The sequence below is a fragment of the Lolium perenne genome, chromosome 4 (genome assembly GCF_019359855.2).
Source record: "Lolium perenne isolate Kyuss_39 chromosome 4, Kyuss_2.0, whole genome shotgun sequence".
NCBI lineage: Eukaryota > Viridiplantae > Streptophyta > Magnoliopsida > Poales > Poaceae > Lolium > Lolium perenne.
This window is the reverse complement of record NC_067247.2, coordinates 380921352-380946208: the sequence shown is the minus strand read 5'-3', so window position 1 is coordinate 380946208 and position 24857 is coordinate 380921352. Positions and strand designations below refer to the sequence as shown.

The window sequence follows — 24857 nt, the reverse complement described above, 5'->3', positions numbered from 1 at the left end:
ATCTTGTTGTATATCTCGAGGTCAGACATCTCCTCCTCGGGTCCTAACGCGGCCCTCTGCATCGCGAAAGGAAATGTTGTGAGTACCAACTTTGAACCTGAAGGAAAATAAAATGTATACATACCATCTTCCCCTTGTAGCGCTCGTAGCTGAGGTTTCCCCCACAGTGTGTGCCACCGTCGCCTCGGTTCTCCGCGTTCCGCCTCGCCACGGCTGCAAAGTCCTCGTCCATCTTGAACCACCTCGTCCTAACCATCTCCTCCCATGCCTCAGCATGCGGCTCGGCCCAATCGGGGATAACCTGAAAATGCAATACTCAACTCAATCTAATGCAATTGCAACTTAGTAGCAATGTAGAATCTCATTGACATTTTACTCACCGACATGTAGTCCTCCACCGTCATCTCGTACTCGGCCTTAGCATTCTTACCGACAATGTCCGGCTTATGGACCCTCTCGCCTCTCTCTGCCCAGAAGTGACCCGCGGACGTGATCCTTTGGTTGTACCACACCTGCGGTGTCAACCTCTCACAAGTCGCCCGCAAAGTCCTGTTCGCGGCCGTCTCCTCAACCTCGGGCGCCACACGATAAAAACACTTCAATCATGCAAAAAACAATTGTGAGATTCATGAGTTAGAACATTGGGGTCATCAAATATGAATGAAGCTCGAGAAAATATGTCTTACCCAAAACTTTCTCATCACGGCCTCAGCAGCCGTCGGGAAGCCTACGCCAGGGGCACTCTCGTAGTCCGTCCAAGTAGTGGCTAGCTTCTTCTCGCCAGCTGGGACAGTGCCGAGGGGATAGTACTTGCCCGGCCAGAACTTCCTAAGCAAAGCTCCAATCATGCTGCTAGGCAGGCGCCCCTTGACCCCCGGAGGAAATGTCCAATTGCTGCACATGAAAATCAAACATTAGCACATGAAAATCAAACATTAGTACATGAAAATCGAAATTGCCAAATTAGTACACTTACTCAGGGCCAGCAGGAATAATAAGGGTCTTCGCCTCATGGGTCTTAGGCTCCTTCCTCTCGTCGGGGACTCTCGCTTCCCCACGAATCTTCAGTGGCTTCGGCCGCCCATCCTCCTCCGTAGTCTCAAACCCGCGGCTAGAGTCCTCCTCGGCTCTAGACTCCGTCTCCGCCTCCTCTCTAGACGTCCCCTCCAAAAAGAACCCGGAAGCAACGTCGCCTGAAGCCGAGGGTGGTGGCTCAAAGTCCGGTCCTCCCCAGCCACCTCCACCTCCACCTCCAGCTCCTCCCAAGCCACCTCCACCTCCACCTCCACCTCCACCTCCACCTCCAGCTCCTCCCAAGCCACCTCCAGCTCCACCACCTCGTCCCCGTCCTCGTCCTCGTCCTCGTCCTCCTCCTCCTCCCGCGCCGTCCTCGTAACGCGGATTGCGACGCGGTGCCCTCTCACTCCTTCTAACATTGTTCTTGCGTTGTTGCATCTTCTTAAGCAAGCTCGACGAGTCCTCCTTGCCGCCGCTCATATTGTTCAATCACCTGCATTAAGAAAGAGAAAACAATTAAGAAGCATGTTGAAAAATATATAAATAGTAAGCATAAAGACACTAAACAATTAAGAAGCATGTTGAAAAATATATAAATACTAAGCATAAAGATACTAAACAATAAAGAAGCATGTTGAAAAAAATATAAATACTAAGCATAAAGATACTAAACAAATAAGAAGCATGTTGAAATATAAACACATAAAAGACCCTCACCAGCCGTCATCAATCTCATCGTCAATCTCATTTTGTTTCTCCTTGCCACTATCACTATCACTATCTTTTGAGTAGTAAGTTGGATCTTGATAGACGGGTGGAGGCTCATCATCGCTATCATCTTCCACTTGTAACTTCTCGAGCATATCTATGTCCTTTAGATCCACCACTGACTCACCACGAGTTTCTGCATCGTTCCTGAGGTCCTCTTCAAGAACACATTCTAACTCAAAGTGCCCGAAGTCCTCTTCCTCTTGATAGAAAATTCCCTCGTATGTTACAGGGTCAATGTTGTTGTAATCGTCCTCGGAGGGAATCGGTGGGTTACCATGTGGCGATACCTGGAACACGACTTCCCAGCCGTTGAGGGCCGCTTTCTGGCATGGGTACGGCAAATAATAAACTTGCTTGGCTTGGTGAGCAACAATATAGACATCGGCTTCGGTATAGGTGGTGGAAGGCTTAACTTCAACTAACCCAATGGACTTGGTAATTCTCTGTCCACCTCTTGGGTCGAACCAATGACACTTGAACACAACGAGATTGAGTTGTTTGTTTGTACGATTGAAGGTCAGCTCATATACATTCTCTAACCTCCTGTAGTAATCAAAGGTATCGGATCCTTTAGTGAAGACACCAGTATTTATCGTTTTTGGATTCGCCCGGCCCTTCTGGTGTGTCTCTGTATGGAATCGAAACCCATTCACGTCATACTTCTCATACTTCATGACGTCTGATACGTCTCCGACGTATCGATAATTTCTTATGTTCCATGCCACATTATTGATGTTATCTACATGTTTTATGCACACTTTATGTCATATTCGTGCATTTTCTGGAACTAACCTATTAACAAGATGCCGAAGTGCCGATTCTTTGTTTCTGCTGTTTTTGGTTTCAGAAATCCTAGTAAGGAAATATTCTCGGAATTGGACGAAATCAAAGCCCAGGGGCCTATTTTTCCACGAAGCTTCCAGAAGTCCGAAGGAGAGACGAAGAGGGGCCACGGAGGGGCCACACCCTAGGGCGGCGCGGCCCCCCCCCTTGGCCGCGTGGCCCTGTGGTGTGGGGCCCCCGTGCCGCCTCTTGACCTGCCCTTCCGCCTACAAATAGCCTCCGTGACGAAACCCCCAGTACCGAGAACCACGATACGGAAAACCTTCCAGAGACGCCGCCACCGCCGATCCCATCTCGGGGGATCCAGGAGATCGCCTCCGGCACCCTGCCGGAGAGGGGAATCATCTCCCGGAGGACTCTACGCCGCCATGGTCGCCTCCGGTGTGATGTGTGAGTAGTCTACCCCTGGACTATGGGTCCATAGCAGTAGCTAGATGGTTGTCTTCTCCCCATTGTGCTATCATTGTCGGATCTTGTGAGCTGCCTAACATGATCAAGATCATCTATCTGTAATTCTATATGTTGCGTTTGTTGGGATCCGATGAATAGAGAATACTTGTTATGTTGATTATCAAAGTTATGCTTATGTGTTGTTTATGATCTTGCATGCTCTCCGTTACTAGTAGATGCTCTGGCCAAGTAGATGCTTGTAACTCCAAGAGGGAGTACTTATGCTCGATAGTGGGTTCATGCCTGCATTGACACACAGGACGATGTGAGAAAGTTCTAAGGTTGTGTTGTGCTTTGTTGCCACTAGGGATAAAACATTGATGCTATGTCTAAGGATGTAGTTGTTGATTACATTACGCACCATACTTAATGCAATTGTCTGTTGCTTTGCAACTTAATACTGGAGGGGGTTCGGATGATAACCTGAAGGTGGACTTTTTAGGCATAGATGCAGTTGGATGGCGGTCTATGTACTTTGTCGTAATGCCCAATTAAATCTCACTATACTCATCATGATATGTATGTGCATTGTCATGCTCTCTTTATTTGTCAATTGCCCAACTGTAATTTGTTCACCCAACATGCTGCTTGTCTTATGGGAGAGACACCTCTAGTGAACTGTGGACCCCGGTCCAATTCTCTTTCTTGAAATACAATCTCTTGCAATACTTGTTCTCTTGTTTTCGCAAACAATCATCTTCCACACAATACGGTTAATCCTTTGTTACAGCAAGCCGGTGAGATTGACAACCTCACTGTTTCGTTGGGGCAAAGTACTTTGGTTGTGTTGTGCAGGTTCCACGTTGGCGCCGGAATCCCTGGTGTTGCGCCGCACTACATCCCGCCGCCATCAACCTTCAACGTGCTTCTTGGCTCCTCCTGGTTCGATAAACCTTGGTTTCTTTCTGAGGGAAAACTTGCTGCTGTGCGCATCATACCTTCCTCTTGGGGTTGCCCAACGAACGTGTGAAATACACGCCATCAAGCACATTTTTCTGGCGCCGTTGCTGGGGAAATCAAGACACGCTGCAAGGGGAGTCTCCACTTCTCAATCTCTTTACTTTGTTTTTGTCTTGCTTAGTTTTATTTACTACTTTGTTTGCTGCACTAAATCAAAATACAAAAAAATTAGTTGCTAGTTTTACTTTATTTGCTATCTTGTTTGCTATATCAAAAACACAAAAAAATTAGTTTACTTGCATTTACTTTATCTAGTTTGCTTTATTTACTGTTGCTAAAATGGCCAACGCTGAAAATACTAAGTTGTGTGACTTCACAACCACAAATAATAATGATTTCTTATGCACACCTATTGCTCCACCTGCTACTACAGCAGAATTCTTTGAAATTAAACCTGCTTTACTGAACCTTGTTATGCGAGAGCAATATTCTCAGTGTTAGTTCTGATGATCTTTGCTGCCCATCTTAATAATTTTGTTGAACTATGTGAAATGCAAAAATATAAAGATGTAGATGGTGATATCATTAAACTAAAATTGTTCCCTTTCTCATTAAGAGGAAGAGCTAAAGATTGGTTGTTATCTCTGCCTAAGAATAGTATTGATTCATGGACTAAATGCAAGGATGCTTTTATTGGTAGATATTATCCCCCTGCTAAAATTATATCTTTGAGGAGTAGCATAATGAATTTTAAACAATTAGATACTGAACATGTTGCTCAAGCTTGGGAAAGAATGAAATCTCTGGTTAAAAATTGCCCAACCCATGGACTGACTACTTGGATGATCATCCAAACCTTCTATGCAGGACTAAATTTTTCTTCACGGAATTTATTGGATTCAGCTGCTGGAGGTACCTTTATGTCCATCACTCTTGGTGAAGCAACGAAGCTTCTTGATAATATGATGATCAACTACTCTGAATGGCACACAGAAAGAGCTCCACAAGGTAAGAAGGTAAATTCTGTCGAAGAAACCTCTTCCTTGAGTGATAAGATTGATGCTATTATGTCTATGCTTGTGAATGGTAGACCTAATGTTAATTCTAATAATGTTCCGTTAGCGTCATTGGTTGCTCAAAGAGAATATGTTGATGTGGATTTCATTAAAAATAACGATTCTAGGCCATATCCTGTTAATGGTAATTCTTATGGTAGATATGCTTCACCTAATGAAGAAAAGATGCTAGAAATTGAAAGATCCACCAAGAGCTTTATGCAATCACAATATGAGCAAAATAAATTGTTTACTAAAACTATGAATGAGCAATCTATCTTGTTGAAGAATATAGGGAATCAACTTGAAAATCTGAATAGGGAGATCTCGGGGTTGCAAACTAAACTTGCTAATGCTGAAACCCGAATCTCATACATGTCTGCATCACAATCTTCTTTAATTAATAAAATGGCTGCTAAACCTGAGGATTTAGATGATAAAATTACTACTACAGCAAATGCCATTCAAGTTAGAATTAATGAGAATATAAGATTAATGGCTGAACTGCGTGCTAGGTGGGATAGAGAAGAAAATGAAAAACTAGCTAAAGAGAAGAATATAGCTAAAGTTTGGACTATTACCACCACTAGTAATGCTAATGCTACACATGTTGCTGCACCTCCTACTCATACTAATAAAAGAATTGGTGTTAGCAATGTTTCCACTTCTAATGCAAAGCGCGAAAAACTGCCTGAAACTGCTAAAAAGCTGAAACTGCTGTGATAAAGCTGCTGAAATTTTTTCCAACATTGGGGATGATGATCCCATTGCTTTAGATTATAATGGTTTGAATTTTGATGATTGCCACATCTCTGAAGTTATAAAGTTCTTGCAAAAACTTGCTAAAAGTCCTAATGCTAGTGCTATAAATTTGGCTTTCACGCATCATATTACAAATGCTCTCATAAAAGCTAGAGAAGAGAAACTAGAGCGCGAAGCCTCTATTCCTAAAAAGCTAGAGGATGGTTGGGAGCCCATCATTAAGATGAAGGTTAAAGATTTTGATTGTAATGCTTTATGTGATCTTGGTGCAAGTATTTCTGTTATGCCTAAGAAAATTTATAATATGCTTGACTTGCCACCGCTGAAAAATTGTTATTTGGATGTTAATCTTGCTGATCATTCTACAAAGAAACCTTTGGGGAAAGTTGATAATGTTCGCATTACCGTTAACAATAACCTTGTCCCCGTTGATTTTGTTGTCTTGGATATTGAATGCAATGCATCTTGTCCCATTATATTGGGAAGACCTTTTCTTCGAACTGTTGGTGCTATCATTGATATGAAGGAAGGTAATATAAAATATCAATTTCCTCTCAAGAAAGGTATGGAACACTTCCCTAGAAAGAGAATGAAGGTACCTTTTGATTCTATTATGAGAACAAATTATGATGTTGACACTTCGTCTCTTGATAATACTTGATGCACACTTTCTGCGCCTAGCTGAAAGGCGTTAAAGAAAAGCGCTTATGGGAGACAACCCATGTTTTTACCTACAGTACTTTGTTTTTATTTTGTGTCTTGGAAGTTGTTTACTACTGTAGCAACCTCTCCTTATCTTAGTTTTGTGTTTTGTTGTGCCAAGTTAAGCCGTTGATAGAAAAGTAAGTACTAGATTTGGATTACTGCACAGTTCCAGATTTCTTTGCTGTCACGAATCTGGGTCCACCTCCCTGTAGGTAGCTAAGAAAATTAAGCCAATTTACGTGCATGATCCTCAGATATGTACGCAACTTTCATTCAATTTGAGCATTTTCATTTGAGCAAGTCTGGTGCCATTTTAAAATTCGTCAATACGAACTGTTCTGTTTTGACAGATTCTGCCTTTTATTTCGCATTGCCTCTTTTGCTATGTTGGATGAATTTCTTTGATCCACTAATGTCCAGTAGCATTATGCAATTGTCCAGAAGTGTTAAGAATGATTGTGTCACCTCTGAATATGTCAATTTATATTGTGCACTAACCCTCTAATGAGTTGTTTCGAGTTTGGTGTGGAGGAAGTTTTCAAGGATCAAGAGAGGAGTATGATGCAACATGATCAAGGAGAGTGAAAGCTCTAAGCTTGGGGATGCCCCGGTGGTTCACCCCTGCATATATCAAGAAGACTCAAGCGTCTAAGCTTGGGGATGCCCAAGGCATCCCCTTCTTGATCGACAACATTATCAGGTTCCTCCCCTGAAACTATATTTTTATTCCATCACATCTTATGTGCTTTTTCTTGGAGCGTCGGTTTGTTTTTGTTTTTTGTTTTGTTTGAATAAAATGGATCCTAGCATTCACTTTATGGGAGAGAGACACGCTCCGCTGTAGCATATGGACAAGTATGTCCTTGGTTTCTACTCATAGTATTCATGGCGAAGTTTCTCCTTCGTTAAATTGTTATATGGTTGGAATTGAAAAATGATACATGTAGTAATTGCTATAAATGTCTTGGGTAATGTGATACTTGGCAATTGTTGTGCTCATGTTTAAGCTCTTGCATCATATGCTTTGCACCCATTAATGAAGAAATACATAGAGCATGCTAAAATTTGGTTTGCATATTTGGTTTCTCTAAGGTCTAGATAATTTCTAGTATTGAGTTTGAACAACAAGGAAGACGGTGTAGAGTCTTATAATGTTTTCAATATGTCTTTTATGTGAGTTTTGCTGCACCGGTTCATCCTTGTGTTTGTTTCAAATAAGCCTTGCTAGCCTAAACCTTGTATCGAGAGGGAAATACTTCTCATGCATCCAAAATACTTGAGCCAACCACTATGCCATTTGTGTCCACCATACCTACCTACTACATGGTATTTTCCGCCATTCCAAAGTAAATTGCTTGAGTGCTACCTTTAAAATTCCATCATTCACCTTTGCAATATATAGCTCATGGGACAAATAGCTTAAAAACTATTGTGGTATTGAATATGTAATTATGCACTTTATCTCTTATTAAGTTGCTTGTTGTGCGATAACCATGTTCACTGGGGACGCCATCAACTATTCATTGTTGAATTTCATGTGAGTTGCTATGCATGTCTGTCTTGTCTGAAGTAAGAGAGATCTACCACCTTATGGTTAAGCATGCATATGTTAGAGAAGAACATTGGGCCGCTAACTAAAGCCATGATCCATGGTGGAAGTTTCAGTTTTGGACATATATCCTCAATCTCAAATGAGAAAATTATTAATTGTTGTTATATGCTTAAGCATAAAAGAGGAGTCCATTATCTGTTGTCTATGTTGTCCCGGTATGGATGTCTAAGTTGAAGAATAATCAATAGCGAGAAATCCAATGCGATCTTTCTCCTTAGACCTTTGTACAGGCGGCATAGAGGTACCCCTTTGTGACACTTGGTAAAAACAATGCATTGTGATGATCCGGTAGTCCAAGCTAATTAGGACAAGGTGCGGGCACTATTAGTACACTATGCATGAGGCTTGCAACTTATAAGATATAATTTACATGATGCATATGCTTTATTACTACCGTTGACAAAATTGTTTCATGTTTTCAAAATCAAAGCTCTAGCACAGATATAGCAATCGATGCTTTTCCTCTATGAGGACCATTCTTTTACTTTCAATGTTGAGTCAGTTCACCTATTTCTCTCCACCTCAAGAAGCAAACACTTATGTGAACTGTGCATTGATTCCTACATACTTGCTTATTGCACTTATTATATTACTCTATGTTGACAATGTCCATGAGATATACATGTTACAAGTTGAAAGCAACCGCTGAAACTTAATCTTCTTTTGTGTTGCTTCAATACCTTTACTTTGAATTATTGCTTTATGAGTTAACTCTTATGCAAGACTTATTAATGCTTGTCTTGAAGTGCTATTCATGAAAAGTCTTTGCTTTATGATTCACTTGTTTACTCATGTCATATACATTGTTTTGATCGCTGCATTCACTACATATGCTTTACAAATAGTATGATCAAGATTATGATGGCATGTCACTCCGTAAATTATACGTGTTATCGTTTTACCCTTCGGGACGAGCAGAACTAAGCTTGGGGATGCTGATACGTCTCAGACGTATCGATAATTTCTTATGTTCCATGCCACATTATTGATGTTATCTACATGTTTTATGCACACTTTATGTCATATTCGTGCATTTTACGGAACTAACCTATTAACAAGATGCCGAAGTGCCGATTCTTTGTTTCTGCTGTTTTTGGTTTCAGAAATCCTAGTAAGGAAATATTCTCGGAATTGGACGAAATCACAGCCCAGGGGCCTATTTTTCCACGAAGCTTCCAGAAGTCCGAAGGAGAGATGAAGAGGGGCCACGGAGGGGCCACACCCTAGGGCGGCGCGGCCCCCCCCTTGGCCGCGCGGCCCTGTGGTGTGGGGCCCCCGTGCCGCCTCTTGACCTGCCCTTCCGCCTACAAATAGCCTCCGTGACGAAACCCCCGCACGAGAACCACGATACGAAAAACCTTCCGGAGACGCCGCCGCCGCCGATCCCATCTCGGGGGATCCAGAGATCGCCTCCGGCACCCTGCCGGAGAGGGGAATCATCTCCCGGAGGACTCTACGCCGCCATGGTCGCCTCCGGTGTGATGTGTGAGTAGTCTACCCCTGGACTATGAGTCCATAGCAGTAGCTAGATGGTTGTCTTCTCCCCATTGTGCTATCATTATCGGATCTTGTGAGCTGCCTAACATGATCAAGATCATCTATCTGTAATTCTATATGTTGCGTTTATTGGGATCCGATGAATAGAGAATACTTGTTATGTTGATTATCAAAGTTATGCTTATGTGTTGTTTATGATCTTGCATGCTCTCCGTTACTAGTAGATGCTCTGGCCAAGTAGATGCTTGTAACTCCAAGAGGGAGTACTTATGCTCGATAGTGGGTTCATGCCTGCATTGACACAGGACGATGTGTGAAAGTTCTAAGGTTGTGTTGTGCTGTTGCCACTAGGGATAAAACATTGATGCTATGTCTAAGGATGTAGTTGTTGATTACATTACGCACCATACTTAATGCAATTGTCTGTTGCTTTGCAACTTAATACTGGAGGGGGTTCGGATGATAACCTGAAGGTGGACTTTTTAGGCATAGATGCAGTTGGATGGCGGTCTATGTACTTTGTCGTAATGCCCAATTAAATCTCACTATACTCATCATGATATGTATGTGCATTGTCATGCTCTCTTTATTTGTCAATTGCCCAACTGTAATTTGTTCACCCAACATGCTGCTTGTCTTATGGGAGAGACACCTCTAGTGAACTGTGGACCCCGGTCCAATTCTCTTTCTTGAAATACAATCTCTTTGCAATACTTGTTCTACTGTTTTCTGCAAACAATCATCTTCCACACAATACGGTTAATCCTTTGTTACAGCAAGCCGGTGAGATTGACAACCTCACTGTTTCGTTGGGGCAAAGTACTTTGGTTGTGTTGTGCAGGTTCCACGTTGGCGCCGGAATCCCTGGTGTTGCGCCGCACTACATCCCGCCGCCATCAACCTTCAACGTGCTTCTTGGCTCCTCCTGGTTCGATAAACCTTGGTTTCTTTCTGAGGGAAAACTTGCTGTTGTGCGCATCATACCTTCCTCTTGGGGTTGCCCAACGAACGTGTGAAATACACGCCATCAACGTCACGGTTACAACCTTGGGAAACACATCTCAACTCATCTGTCATCTCAACGTTTGCATCAGCTCCCTACAAGCACGGTTCAAATTTGTTGTGTGCATTAGTTACGTGGAATAACAGGGACAAGTCACATATTGGTAGGTAAGAGGGACAGCTTAGACATTACTTTTTTCATGAACCAAGACACAAAGTTTATTTTTACTTCGGGAGCACCCTCTTTCAGTAGAGTGTCCAACTCCGCGCCCGTGGGATCGCGCGGAAGCCACCACTGTTCATCCGTGAATTCGCTGAAAGGATACAATAAGCATTAGACCGAGTTGAGTGTAGGTGATCGAAACTAGATACAATAAGCATTACACCATGTTACCTAATGAAATCGTGACCGCCATCGTCGTCGTCCCCCCCCCACCACTTCCTTCATGTTCATAAGCACATAGAGCATTATGCAATCCTTCTCTTCCCTCTCCAATCTATATTTTTGTCCTTTACCAGCCTTGCCACCGGGACATTGGAATAGTTGAAGCTTGGGGTCATTCATGGGCACGTCGACATTGTAACGAGAGACCGGGTTATGCAGAGTGGGAACTTCATCAGGATAGTACGTTGTTGCGGCATCTGCCATCTCCCGAAGGCACGTTGCCTCAGCTATGCATGCTTCAATCTTGGCTTTGTTTCCAGTTATCTTCCGAATATACTTGAACTCTCTCTCAATACAAAACTGCCACCGAAACTGCACTGGGCCACCCAAGAGTGCCTCGTTTGCGAGGTGCATAATGAGATGTGCCATCGGAGTAAAGAAGCCTGGCGGAAAGATAATCTCCAAATTGCATAGCAACTCCGGCACTTGAACTTGCAGCTTCTCAATAACCTTAGGACATATCTGCTTAGCACAGAGCGTGCGGAAGAAATGGCTCAACTCCGCGAGCACTCGCCATATTTTCTCGGGGAGATACCCTCGAAGCATCACCGGCATCAGCCGCTCAATCCATATATGATAGTCGTGACTCTTGAGCCCGGTGACTTTTCCCGTCGAAAGATTGACTCCCTTGCTCATATTCGAGCAATAACCATCAGGGAACATCACAACGTATTTTAGCCACTTGAATGCCTCCTTCTTTTGGATGGAATCAAGGCAGAAGTCGGCGTGCGGCTTGAACCAATTCTTTCGACGGCCAGTAGGACGTTGCATGTGTAATTTCTTCCTATCACAGAGCTTCTCAACATCGACTCTAGCCTTGACATTATCCTTTGACTTCCCGGGAATGTTTAGGCACGTGTGAAATAAGGACTCCGCGACATTCTTTACGGTGTGCATCACATCGATGTTATGGGGAAGTTCGAGGTCCTTGTAATACTCGAGCTTCGTTAAGGCTGCCTCGTGAGTGCAGTTGTGCGTTACACCATATCCCTCAAATTGATGGCCAGCTTCCGATGCCGCTGGCACGAGAGCACGTAGCTCGGCATCAACAGCTATACCATCGAACTTTGGCACCTCTGTTACTTCATGCACAACTTTGCCTTTCTTGAAGTTCTTTTTGTCTTCTCTGAACGGATGCCTCCGTTTGAGGTACTGCCGATTCGTGTCAAACGCAACATATCCGCATTCAGGGTCAGCGTTAATGGAATAGAAACATAGAATCTACATACCAAAAGATGACAAATTCACAAACTAGCAACTGAACAAATAAACTACAAACAGCGGCGCATCATATCCCAGTAATTTGACAGCAATTGGACAATATTTGTGTCTTAGAGCAAGTCCAGTAATTGGAGTTTGGAGAAAACCTCACTTAATTTCCCAAACAATTGGACTTCATCCACAAATTAATTGGATAGAAAGCAGTACCAAATAACAAACAGTAGCAAGCACTAGCAAAATAAACAGAGAACTTATGCAATAGGTTTCAAATTCAGTAATAAACACTCAAGCTGCAGAATTTGGAGGCTGCTACTGCGCTGCATATGTGGGCAGTCTAAGTACTATTCGACTTTGGAGAAGACAAAAGTGTACCCAATCCGATCTAAACCACCAAGTTATTGCAGCCCTGCAGTCAATCTAGCTAGTACTGCTCTACAAACAGCATCAAATTTCTAATACAACAATTAAAGCATAACAAAAATGAAAAAAAAAACAGGGGCTAACCTAGCTTACCATGTGCAGGCCGGGTACTGGGCAGGGGTGCGAGGTGGAGGAGGGCGGCGCGAGGAGGAGGCCGGCGACGGGAGGAGGGCCGGGGCAAGGAGGAGGGCGGCGCCGGGAGGAGGGCGAGGAGGCCGGGTACGGCAGGGGTGCGAGGTGGAGGAGGGGGACGGGAGGAGGGCGGGGACGGCAGGGGTGCGAGGTGGAGGAGGGGGACGGGAGGAGGCCGGGCCGGGGCAAGGAGGTGGGCGGCGCCGGGAGGAGGGCCGGGGGCGAGGTTGGGGACGGGAGGAGGGCGCGGGGCTCGGGTCGAAACGAGGAGGAGGGCGCGGGGCTCGGGCGGCGGCTCAGGTGAGGAGGAGAGGGCGGCGGCGCGGGGCTCAGGTGAGGAGGAGGAGGGGCGGCGGCGGCAGCTCAGGTGAGGAGGGGTGGCGGCGGCGGGCGGCGCGAGCGGTAGGTGGCGGCGTCGCGCGAGCGGCAGGTGGCAGCGGCGTCGGCGCGAGCGGCAGGTGGCGGTGGCGTCGGGCAGGAGGCGGCGGCGGCGGGACTTGGGTGCGAGGGGGAGTGGGAAAGACCTGAGCGGGAGTGGGAAAACGCGTGCTAGAGGTGGCCGACCAGGTGAGTTTTTCCCAGATCCCGATCCCTAGCTATGCCGAGGGCCAGGCTATGCCAACGGCTGCCCTCGGCATATCCAATTTTTTTTTCAATTTTTCATTTTTTCTGCTCTCAATTATTATTATAATATAGTATATTAATTGAATATGTAGTACCAATATAGTATAATATAGTATAATATATTGGTACTACATTTTTTAGGTCATAGGACATGTCTATCGGGCGCGCGGGTGGTCTCGCGCAAAACGGGGCCGCCGGGACATGCGGTATGGCCGTACCGGGCGCGCGCGTGCACCCGTCCGCCAACGCGCGAAACGGAAAACATTTAGCACATAAAATGACGCGTCCTAGACCTAAAAACATTTTTCCCTCCATTTATTGAGCGAAGGAAAGTGTCGCCCCAGTTCAAATCCGGTCAGTTTCCAGCGGATTCGGCGGGACACCGCAGGAAGCGGGAGGGATTCCCAGATGGCTACCGCACGCATATGGCATGTGATAGGTGGTGCGTAGGAGGTATCCTACGGCTGCGCGGAGGTCCCGCGCGATACTGAAATGCGCACCATGTAGCTGCTTCACAAAAAAAGCCCTTCCGGCACCCCGAAAATGGAAAAACCGTCGCCCGTGGTTCGGATTGGAAATCCACGACCGGGGCCTTGCTTCCCATCCTAAGGCCCACGCACGTGCCAAATATGGCCTCGTTCCGACAAACTATGTGGTGAAACGGGCCGTTTCCTACTCATTTCCCCTAAAAGCCATAGAACTCCGGACGAGATAGCCCTGTTCGTGAAGGGTTTTCCAAGATAATTGCCGTATCCCAGTTCCGTCTTTTGCAGTGGTTACTAGGACACATAAAATGACGCCACGCGACTCCGCTCGAATTTTTGGCTCCGTTTGCTTTGCCAACTGCGCAAAACGGGGCCGCCGGGACATGCGGTATGGCCGTACCGGGCGCGCGCGTGCACCCGTCCGCCAACGCGCGAAACGGAAAACATTTAGCACATAAAATGACGCGTCCTAGAGCTAAAAACATTTTTCCCTCCATTTATTGAGCGAAGGAAAGTGTCGCCCCAGTTCAAATCCGGTCAGTTTCCAGCGGATTCGGCGGGGCACCGCAGGAAGCGGGTGGGATTCCCAGATGGCTTCCGTGCGCATATGGCATGTGATAGGTGGTGCGTAGGAGGTATCCTACCGCTGCGCGGAGGTCCCGCGCGATACTGAAATGCGCACCATGTAGCTGCTTCACAAAAAAAGCCCTTTCGGCACCCCGAAAATGGAAAAACCGTCGCCCGTGGTTCGGATTGGAAATCCACGACCGGGGCCTTGCTTCCCATCCTAAGGCCCACGCACGTGCCAAATATGGCCTCGTTCCGACAAACTATGTGGTGAAACGGGCCGTTTCCTACTCATTTCCCCTAAAAGCCATAGAACTCCGGACGAGATAGCCCTGTTCGTGAAGGGTTTTCCAAGATAATTGCCGTATCCCGATTCCGTCTTTTGCGGTGGTTACTAGGACACATAAAATGACACCACGCGGCTCCGCTCGAATTTTTGGCTCCGTTTGCTTTGCCAACTGCGCAAAACGGGGCCGCCGGGACATGCGGTATGGCCGTACCGGGCGCGCGCGTGCACCCGTCCGCCAACGCGCGAAACAGAAAACATTTAGCACATAAAATGATGCTTCCTAGAGCTAAAAACATTTTTCCCTCCATTTATTGAGCGAAGGAAAGTGTCGCCCCAGTTCAAATCCGGTCAGTTTCCGGCGGATTCGGCGGGACACCGCAGGAAGCGGGAGGGATTCCCAGATGGCTTCCGCGCGCATATGGCATGTGATAGGTGGTGCGTAGGAGGTATCCTACCGCTGCGCGGAGGTCCCGCGCGATACTGAAATGCGCACCATGTAGCTGCTTCACAAAAAAAAGCCCTTCCGGCACCCCGAAAATGGAAAAACCGTCGCCGTGGTTCGGATTGGAAATCCGCGACCGGGGCCTTGCTTCCCATCCTAAGGCCCACGCACGTGCCAAATATGGCCTCGTTCCGACAAACTATGTGGTGAAACGGGCCGTTTCCTACTCATTTCCCCTAAAAGCCATAGAACTCCGGACGAGATAGCCCTGTTCGTGAAGGGTTTTCCAAGATAATTGCCGTATCCCAGTTCCGTCTTTTGCAGTGGTTACTAGGACACATAAAATGACGCCACGCGGCTCCGCTCGAATTTTTGGCTCCGTTTGCTTTGCCAACTGCGCAAAACGGGGCCGCCGGGACATGCGGTATGGCCGTACCGGGCGCGCGCGTGCACCCGTCCGCCAACGCGCGAAACGGAAAACATTTAGCACATAAAATGACGCGTCCTAGAGCTAAAAACATTTTTCCCTCCATTTATTGAGCGAAGGAAAGTGTCGCCCCAGTTCAAATCCGGTCAGTTTCCAGCGGATTCGGCGGGACACCGCAGGAAGCGGGAGGGATTCCCAGATGGCTTCCGCGCGCATATGGCATGTGATAGGTGGTGCGTAGGAGGTATCCTACCGCTGCGCGGAGCTCCCGCGTGATACTGAAATGCGCACCATGTAGCTGCTTCACAAAAAAAAAGCCCTTTCGGCACCCCGAAAATGGAAAAACCGTCGCCCGTGGTTCGGATTGGAAATCCGCGACCGGGGCCTTACTTCCCATCCTAAGGCCCACGCACGTGCCAAATATGGCCTCGTTCCGACAAACTATGTGGTGAAACGGGCCGTTTCCTACTCATTTCCCCTAAAAGCCATAGAACTCCGGACGACATAGCCCTGTTCGTGAAGGGTTTTCCTAGATAATTGCCGTATCCCAGTTCCGTCTTTTGCAGTGGTTACTAGGACACATAAAATGAAGCCACGCGGCTCCGCTTAAATTTTTGGCTCCGTTTACTTTGCCAACTGCGCAAAACGGGGCCGCCGGGACATGCGGTATGGCCGTACCGGGCGCGCGCGTGCACCCGTCCGCCAACGCGCGAAACGGAAAACATTTAGCACATAAAATGACGCGTCCTAGAGCTAAAAACATTTTTCCCTCCATTTATTGAGCGAAGGAAAGTGTCGCCCCAGTTCAAATCCGGTCAGTTTCCAGCGGATTCGGCGGGGCACCGCAGGAAGCGGGTGGGATTCCCAGATGGCTTCCGCGCGCATATGGCATGTGATAGGTGGTGCGTAGGAGGTATCCTACCGCTGCGCGGAGGTCCCACGCGATACTGAAATGCGCACCATGTAGCTGCTTCACAAAAAAAAGCCCTTCCGGCACCCCGAAAATGGAAAAACCATCGCCCGTGGTTCGGATTGGAAATCCACGACCGGGGCCTTGCTTCCCATCCTAAGGCCCACGCACGTGCCAAATATGGCCTCGTTCCGACAAACTATGTGGTGAAACGGGCCGTTTCCTACTCATTTCCCCTAAAAGCCATAGAACTCCGGACGAGATAGCCCTGTTCGTGAAGGGTTTTCCAAGATAATTGCCGTATCCCAGTTCCGTCTTTTGCAGTGGTTACTAGGACACATAAAATGACGCCACGCGGCTCCGCTCGAATTTTTGGCTCCGTTTGCTTTGCCAACTGCGCAAAACGGGGCCGCCGGGACATGCGGTATGGCCGTACCGGGCACGCGCGTGCACCCGTCCGCCAACGCGCAAAACGGAAAACATTTAGCACATAAAATGACACGTCCTAGACCTAAAAAAAATTTCCCTCCATTTATTGAGCGAAGGAAAGTGTCGCCCCAGTTCAAATCCGGTCAGTTTCCAGCGGATTCGGCGGGACACCGCAGGAAGCGGGAGGGATTCCCAGATGGCTTCCGCGCGCATATGGCATGTGATAGGTGGTGCGTAGGAGGTATCCTACTGCTGCGCGGAGGTCCCGCGCGATACTGAAATGCGCACCATGTAGCTGCTTCACAAAAAAAAGCCCTTCCGGCACCCCGAAAATGGAAAAACCGTCGCCCGTGGTTCGGATTGGAAATCCGCGACCGGGGCCTTGCTTCCCATCCTAAGGCCCACGCACGTGCCAAATATGGCCTCATTCCGACAAACTATGTGGTGAAACGGGTCGTTTCCTACTCATTTCCCCTAAAAGCCATAGAACTCCGGACGAGATAGCCCTGTTCGTGAAGGGTTTTCCAAGATAATTGCCGTATCCCAGTTCCGTCTTTTGCAGTGGTTACTAGGACACATAAAATGACGCCACGCGGCTCCGCTCGATTTTTTTTGGCTCCGTTTGCTTTGCCAACTGCGCAAAACGGGGCCGCCGGGACATGCGGTATGGCCGTACCGGGCGCGCGCGTGCACCCGTCCGCCAACGCGCGAAACGGAAAACATTTAGCACATAAAATGACGTGTCACACTTGTACATATATGATAGGGGCAGATGCAAGTTTTCGAACAATTCTGACGCTCCGGTGATCTGTATCTTGGGAAACCCTAGGGCGGGGACCCCGTAGATCTACCCCTATAGCTTTCTCCGTGCGAGAGTTTACCAATGTAATTTTTTACTTGTTTTGGTTTATTTAGGACATATGTACATGGAAACCATAGGTTGGGCATACTTTACCATAAAATAGGCTCCATTTGAGCCGTGGCGAGAGTTTCCACATACAGATCCTGGATTTTACCAAGTGTTAGCCCATGTATGCGGAAATCATCAACAACGGGTACATCCAAGGTTAGCCAAACCTTACATCACACTTGTACACATATGTTATGGGCATATGCAAGTTTTCCAGCGATTCCGACGCTCCGATGGTCTGTATCTTGAAAAACCCTAGGGCGGGGACCCCGCAGATCTACCCCTATAGCTTTCTCCGTGTGAGGGTTTACCAATGGACTTTTTTACTTGCTTTGGTTTGTTTAGGACATATGTACATGGAAACCATAGGTTGGGCATACTTTGCCATAAAATAGGCTCTGTTTGAGCCGTGGCGGGAGTTTCCACATACAGATCCTGGATTTTACCAAGTGCTAGCCCATGTATGCGGAAATCGTCAATGCCGGGTACATGCAAGGTTAGCCAAACCTTACATCACACTTGTACATATATGTTAGGGGCAGATGCAAGTTTTCCAACAATTCTGACGCTCCGGTGATCTGTATCTTGGGAAACCCTAGGGCGGGGACCCCCCAGATCTACCCCTATAGCTTTCTCCGTGCGAGAGTTTACCAATGTAATTTTTTACTTGTTTTGGTTTATTTAGGACATATGTACATGGAAACCATAGGTTGGGCATACTTTACCATAAAATAGGCTCCATTTGAACCGTGGCGGGAGTTTCCACATACAGATCCTGGATTTTACCAAGTGTTAGCCCATGTATGCGGAAATCGTCAACAACGGGTACATCCAAGGTTAGCCAAACCTTACATCACACTTGTACACATATGTTATGGGCATATGCAAGTTTTCCAGCGATTCCGACGATCCGATGGTCTGTATCTTGAAAAACCCTAGGGCGGGGACCCCGCAGATCTACCCCTATAGCTTTCTCCGTGTGAGGGTTTACCAATGGACTTTTTTACTTGCTTTGGTTTGTTTAGGACATATGTATATGGAAACCATAGGTTGGGCATACTTTACCATAAAATAGGCTCTGTTTGAGCCGTGGCGGGAGTTTCCACATACAGATCCTAGATTTTACCAAGTGCTAGCCCATGTATGCGGAAATCGTCAACGCCGGGTACATGCAAGGTTAGCCAAACCTTACATCACACTTGTACATATATGTTAGGGGCAGATGCAAGTTTTCCAACAATTCCGACGCTCCGATGATCTGTATCTTGGGAAACCCTAGGGCGGGGACCCCGCAGATCTACCCCTATAGCTTTCTCCGTGCGAGAGTTTACCAATGTAATTGTTTACTTGTTTTGGTTTATTTAGGACATATGTACATGGAAACCATAGGTTGGGCATACTTTACCATAAAATAGGCTCCATTTGAGCCGTGGCGGGAGTTTCCACATACAGATCCTGGATTTTACTAAGTGTTAGCCCATGTATGCGGAAATCGTCAACAACGGGTACATCCAATGTTAGCCAAACCTTACATCACACTTGTACACATATGTTATGGGCATATGCAAGTTTTCCAGCGATTCCGACGATCCGATGGTCTGTATCTTGAAAAACCCTAGGGCGGGGACCCCGCAGATCTACCCCTATAGCTTTCTCCGTGTGAGGGTTTACCAATGGACTTTTTTACTTGCTTTGGTTTGTTTAGGGCATATGTACATGGAAACCATAGGTTGGGCATACTTTACCATAAAATAGGCTCTGTTTGAGCCGTGGCGGGAGTTTCCACATACAGATCCTGCATTTCACCAAGTGCTAGCCCATGTATGCGGAAATCGTCAACGCCGGGTACATGCAAGGTTAGCCAAACCTTACATCACACTTGTACATATATGTTAGGGGCAGATGCAAGTTTTCCAACAATTCCGACGCTCCGATGATCTGTATCTTGGGAAACCCTAGGGCGGGGACCCCGCAGATCTACCCCTAGGGTTAGGGTTAGGGTTAGAGTTAGGGTTAGCAATGTATGTGGAAACCCTAGGGTTAGGGTTAGGGTTAGAGTTAGGGTTAGGGTTAGAGCTAGGGTTAGAGTTAGGGTTAGGGAAACCGTAGGGCGGGGACCCCGCACATCTACCCATATGTACATCAATAGCAAATGTTGGGCCTAGTGGCTCCGGTTGACCCGTCTGCGAAGAGCGTCACTCGTGGGACCTACATATGCCATCTACCAATTCTTAAAAAATAGAACCATTTTTTACATAATTCATACTAGTAAATAAATAATACAAACATAATATAAATTAATATAAGAGAGGAAAAAATAAAAAATAAACCCTACGGCGGGGACCATGCAAATCTACCCCTAGGGTTAGGGTTAGGGTTAGCAATGGACTTTTTCCTTTTTGGTGATGCACTATGCGGGAGAGAAACGACGGGATAAACTTGGCAGAAGAGAAAAAGGGCGGGAGAGAAAGAGTGGGAAAGTTTGGCAGGAAATCGGGCGGGAAAAAGAAAAACAGCGTGGTTATGCCGACGGTGGCCCTCGGCATAGACTTCGAGTGTGACATCATCTAGCAGGAGGAGAAGAAAAAAAATGGACATGCGCTACACCGACGGTGGCCCTCGGCGTAGGCTTGACGTCGTTAGAGGGACGTTAGGGCACGGTTAGGCTGGGCTGTCTACGCAGGGATACGCCGAGGGGCAGGCATACGCCGAGTGCCACCGTCGGCCTATGCCTGGCTACGCCGACGGCTTCACTACGCCGAGGGGTGAGCCGAGGAGCTGGGCTGGCCGGCCCGTACGCCGACGGCCCCGATGTTTGGCCGTCGGCGTATGGCACGGCTGTCGGCACCTCGTGCGATTCCTGTAGTGACTCCCTCCGATCTGGATTCTGGAAAAAGTGTCGGGCGGCTAATACAAATGCATTTTATAACTATACCCTTCTAGAATTAGAAAGAAAAAAGTGGTGGAACCTTTGCTCGCTATCTAGGTGGTCGGCGGGAGAGCGTCGTACTGAGAGAGAAGGGAGGAGGGGACATCCAGGTCTGGCATAGCGCCGACGAGGCCCAGCCGGAGTCGTTCAGCCTCCCACCTCATGGCCGCGCGCCGTGTGGGCTCCGTTTGTAGTTAATTTTGCACCAAAACGTACAACGTCGCAGAAATAATAGAGCCACCGGGAATCACTTTCGTGTCACCTTCCTGCTCTTATCTCCACGTTGAAATTTCAGAGCTTCAAGAATTAAGACGATGTGAATCTTCGTAGATTTTTTTTCTTGTTTCCCATGTAGAAACTGTAGAAGCCGCAAATGTGTTCAGCATATGTTTGGCACCAAGGTTGTCTGTGGTCGATCATCGAGCCTTGGGGCATGCATCACTATCGTATCACCCCTATGACACTTTATCACGGCGCTTCACGGCGCTCTCTTGCACTTTATCTCTGTGTTGAATTTCGTGAATGGTGTGTGGGAGGCGTGCATGATTGTGAGGGTTACTTGTGCTCATAGCTGCCGGAGGCATTGATCGACCATGCGATTGTTGTTACGATGTGAGCTTCGTGGTGGAACCCGTCAAATGTAGGGTGGTTTCTTGCTTTAAGATTGGTGCTGCAAGTTTTATCGTGTCTCGGAAAATATAAGTCTGATTGAAACGGAACGAAACACAGTGAAATAGTGCACGCGATAGAAGGACATTTCTGCTACATGGTGGTCATGTATGCTGGGTTTTGTAAGTGGAACCGCCGGATTCTCCTGCGAGGAAATGAACCAGTACCCATCGCAGTTATTCTCTCTCGGATACAGTGATCCTAGTTTATCAAGACTTATGAGTTCGGTGGGATGTTGAGTGACTGTTGTAGTTCACCCTCATGTACATGGTGTTGTAAACTTCGACGCGGTCTACGAAAGAAGAGCCCAGTTTTCACCCTGAAAAATTCCTTTGTCTAAAATCAAGCTAGCTAGCAAAAAGGAAAAGCAAGATACGCTAAAGATCAGGCGAATCCATGCTATTCTTGTCATGAAATGGTGTGTAGCATATAGCATGTACACCTTGGTTACTGATTCTGTTTGTGTATAGGGAATGGGATGGAGATCTGTTTCAGGACACACATTTCTACTCTGATACTATGACTCACGTCATAGTGATACACACGGTATCAAAAGGAAGGTCAGTATCAAATAATGTGATCTTTGATGCGTTCAATATCACATTGAACCTTCTGCATACGGGGACTTCTCGTTTAATTCCCACGGCGGGTTAGACGATGCTTGCAAACTCTTATTGAGAGCGTCTCTGGAAGAAATTAAAGCTGAAAGCACCACTCAGTATATAAGAACGGACGCGCGCGGTCACTCGATCGATCAAGTGGCAGTGAGCTGCACACGTCGGCGAGGATGTACGAGTCCACGAGACATCGACCGATCGATGTACTGCTTCGACTATTTCATGACGATCAGTCATGTAACGGAAAGAGTCGCGCGCCAGGGCAAGGGAGAAAAGTTCCCGTTGTGGTACTAGTAAAACATTGATGCTGGAAGAAGTAGCTTAATTATAATGGGCCGGCCGGCCGGGGGCCGAGCGTGTCAGTCAAGTGAACCTTTTCTCTCCCTTGTCATCCGCAAGTAACATAATGGTCGTTGTTCTTTAGCAAGCTCGTGACATGAAAGTGACATGATTTTCCTTCAGGTAATTAAGCAAGGCCTAAGACACGACAATAGGCCCTCAAACAAGAGTAAAACGACTACTCTATGGGGAGTGCACCCCTAAATGTTTGGCTCCCGCCAAGACCATGCTGGGGAATTATGTTTAATTAACATAAGGCAAACAATATTAAGGCCATCGTGGTCAAGATGTTGTAGAAGACCCATTGCGCTCCTTCTAGATCTCACACAAGGTTGACATGAAGATGGATGCTAAGGGTTGGGTTTTAGATGATGGTTAATCTTTTTCACTAGCCTTGTATAAGCGAAAAGATGACGGTGATGGTGCACCGTTCCCTTGTTGAAGGCGTCGTTTTTGCAGAGCCTGTATTTTAGGTGTTGTCGCAGCGGTGGTCGTATTGTTGCTGCTAGGTCTAAAATGTTGAAGCGGGACTTTTATTTCTTAATTTTCTTTTCTCTTTTTTAGTTGTGTGCATCTGTACTGACACTAGGGTGTTGCGTTGTTGTAGAGGCTGGATGTAATTGGTATTTTTTGATATTAATATATTCCCTTCATAAAAAATAAGCGAAAAGATGTCGTTCTATCTCAGTGGCTACTTTCCCTTTATCGAAAAAATCTCAGTGGCTACTTCTTCAACGAAAACAATATGCCGTTGGTGCATTCTAGAAAAGAAATTTGACACTTTGGTCGGTTGAAATCTCTCTAGCCATGTCAATTTGCTGAGTGGAATAATTTTCTCGCACATTAATTAATTTGACCACACCGTTTCTTCCTCTTTGAGATAGCAAGGGTACAGTCTTTTGCTCTTTTACTGTCAAGGCAAGCGGAGAAAAAATCAGCTTTTTCCCATGTATCAAGGGGCGGGGCTAGCACATACAACATTGGTGTCAAATGACACCAACAGATTTCCAAATCCTCCTTAGAAACCAGAGAAAAAAACCTTAGTAATAGAGAATGACACAGGTAGGTTTTGAAAAATGACATCAATGGAGGATTTTCATGGCTTCGTCCCTTGATGTATCCAATCGTTGTACCAACATAAAAGAGGTCCATGTGGAGCTGTCGCCGGTGTCCCGCGCTCCATCCAGATGCAGCGCGCTGCATCGGCGACTATACAACGCCAGATGATAGAGCAAATGCTGAAGATACTCTAAAAGAGGTCCATGTGAGCTTCATTGCATGGGCTTCCGATGCTTAATGCAAGGAGCTGCGAACTACTTTCATTGTTTGGACCGATCTAAGCGATAGCGCGATTGTAATGCTAATAGCACGAGCTCGTGCAACATGCGGCAGCATCTCCAATTAAGCAGCCCCAGCGTCACATCGGAGGTGTCTACCTCCTGGCCGCCGTCCGTCCGCACTGGCCAGGCCGAGTCAACCAGCAGGTCGCAGGAGAGGAGAGAAGAGTACATCTAGATCATCCAGGACCAGCGGCCGGGTACCGTCTCAGACTGGGACGTGCTGTTGCGGGTCAAGCAAGCACTACATTTTCCCTTCTCTCTAAGCCGTCAGGGTCACATTATTCCTGCATAAACCGAGAACTCTGACCAATCGCATATGCAACCCAGTAAGAGATACTGAAGTTCACATTGCCAGTATCTTTTCAAAATGATTGAAAAAAGAGTGTGCAGTTCGATCACACAAAAATACGGTCAGCTCCCTGATCGATAGGCCGCTATACCCTGGTACAGTACCACCGGTTTATGTATATAATGGATTTTTGTACAAGTATGGACAGTTTTATACAGAACCCAAATACTCCCCGCATCCTTACATGCTACGAAGTCTTTGAATATAGTTGTAACGCTGTAGGGAACACCTAGAACAGACCTGTTAATTAAATCGATCGGCTCCTAGAATTTAAGACGATGCAGAGGTTTTGACGTGCTATTCCAAGTTAAGTCGTTGATCCGCCATATGCAAGTTGTGTAGATGTGGGCTCTGCTGCAGCCAAAACTTGTCTGTCCGTGTTTATCATCACTTTCCTCCCACCCACTTAACCTTATCTCGGCATTGAATTTCGTATAGCTCAGATTTCCTACTATTAGATATTTCGTTTCAGCAAAGAGTACTTATCTTCAGTAGAAGGTCACAAACGCATCTAGCCGCCGCCTCTCCCTAACCTCCCGGGTCGCCCCCGCCTGGGCGATCCCGGAGGAACCGCGCCGCCGCCTCCAGTCCGCCCCTCGCCGGCCCTGCCTGGCCGCTGCCGCTGCCCTCGCCGGCGGCGGTGGCGGCACCCTTCTCGCCAAAGGCGGAGGGCAGGGGAGGGCACGTACGGCTTTGCAT

At 46.9% G+C, this 24857-nt stretch overlaps 1 protein-coding gene across 1 annotated transcript; it reads right to left on the bottom strand.

Annotated features, from left to right (window-relative positions):
- Positions 1–326: 326 nt before the first annotated feature.
- LOC139830343 (uncharacterized) lies at positions 327–24857 on the bottom strand. Its single transcript, XM_071818347.1, has 5 exons — positions 24692–24857; positions 24104–24167; positions 977–1153; positions 687–894; positions 327–596 (listed from the first exon to the last, which is right to left on the bottom strand). Exons 1-5 carry the CDS (start codon positions 24855–24857, stop codon positions 327–329), a joined length of 885 nt encoding a protein of 294 aa, XP_071674448.1.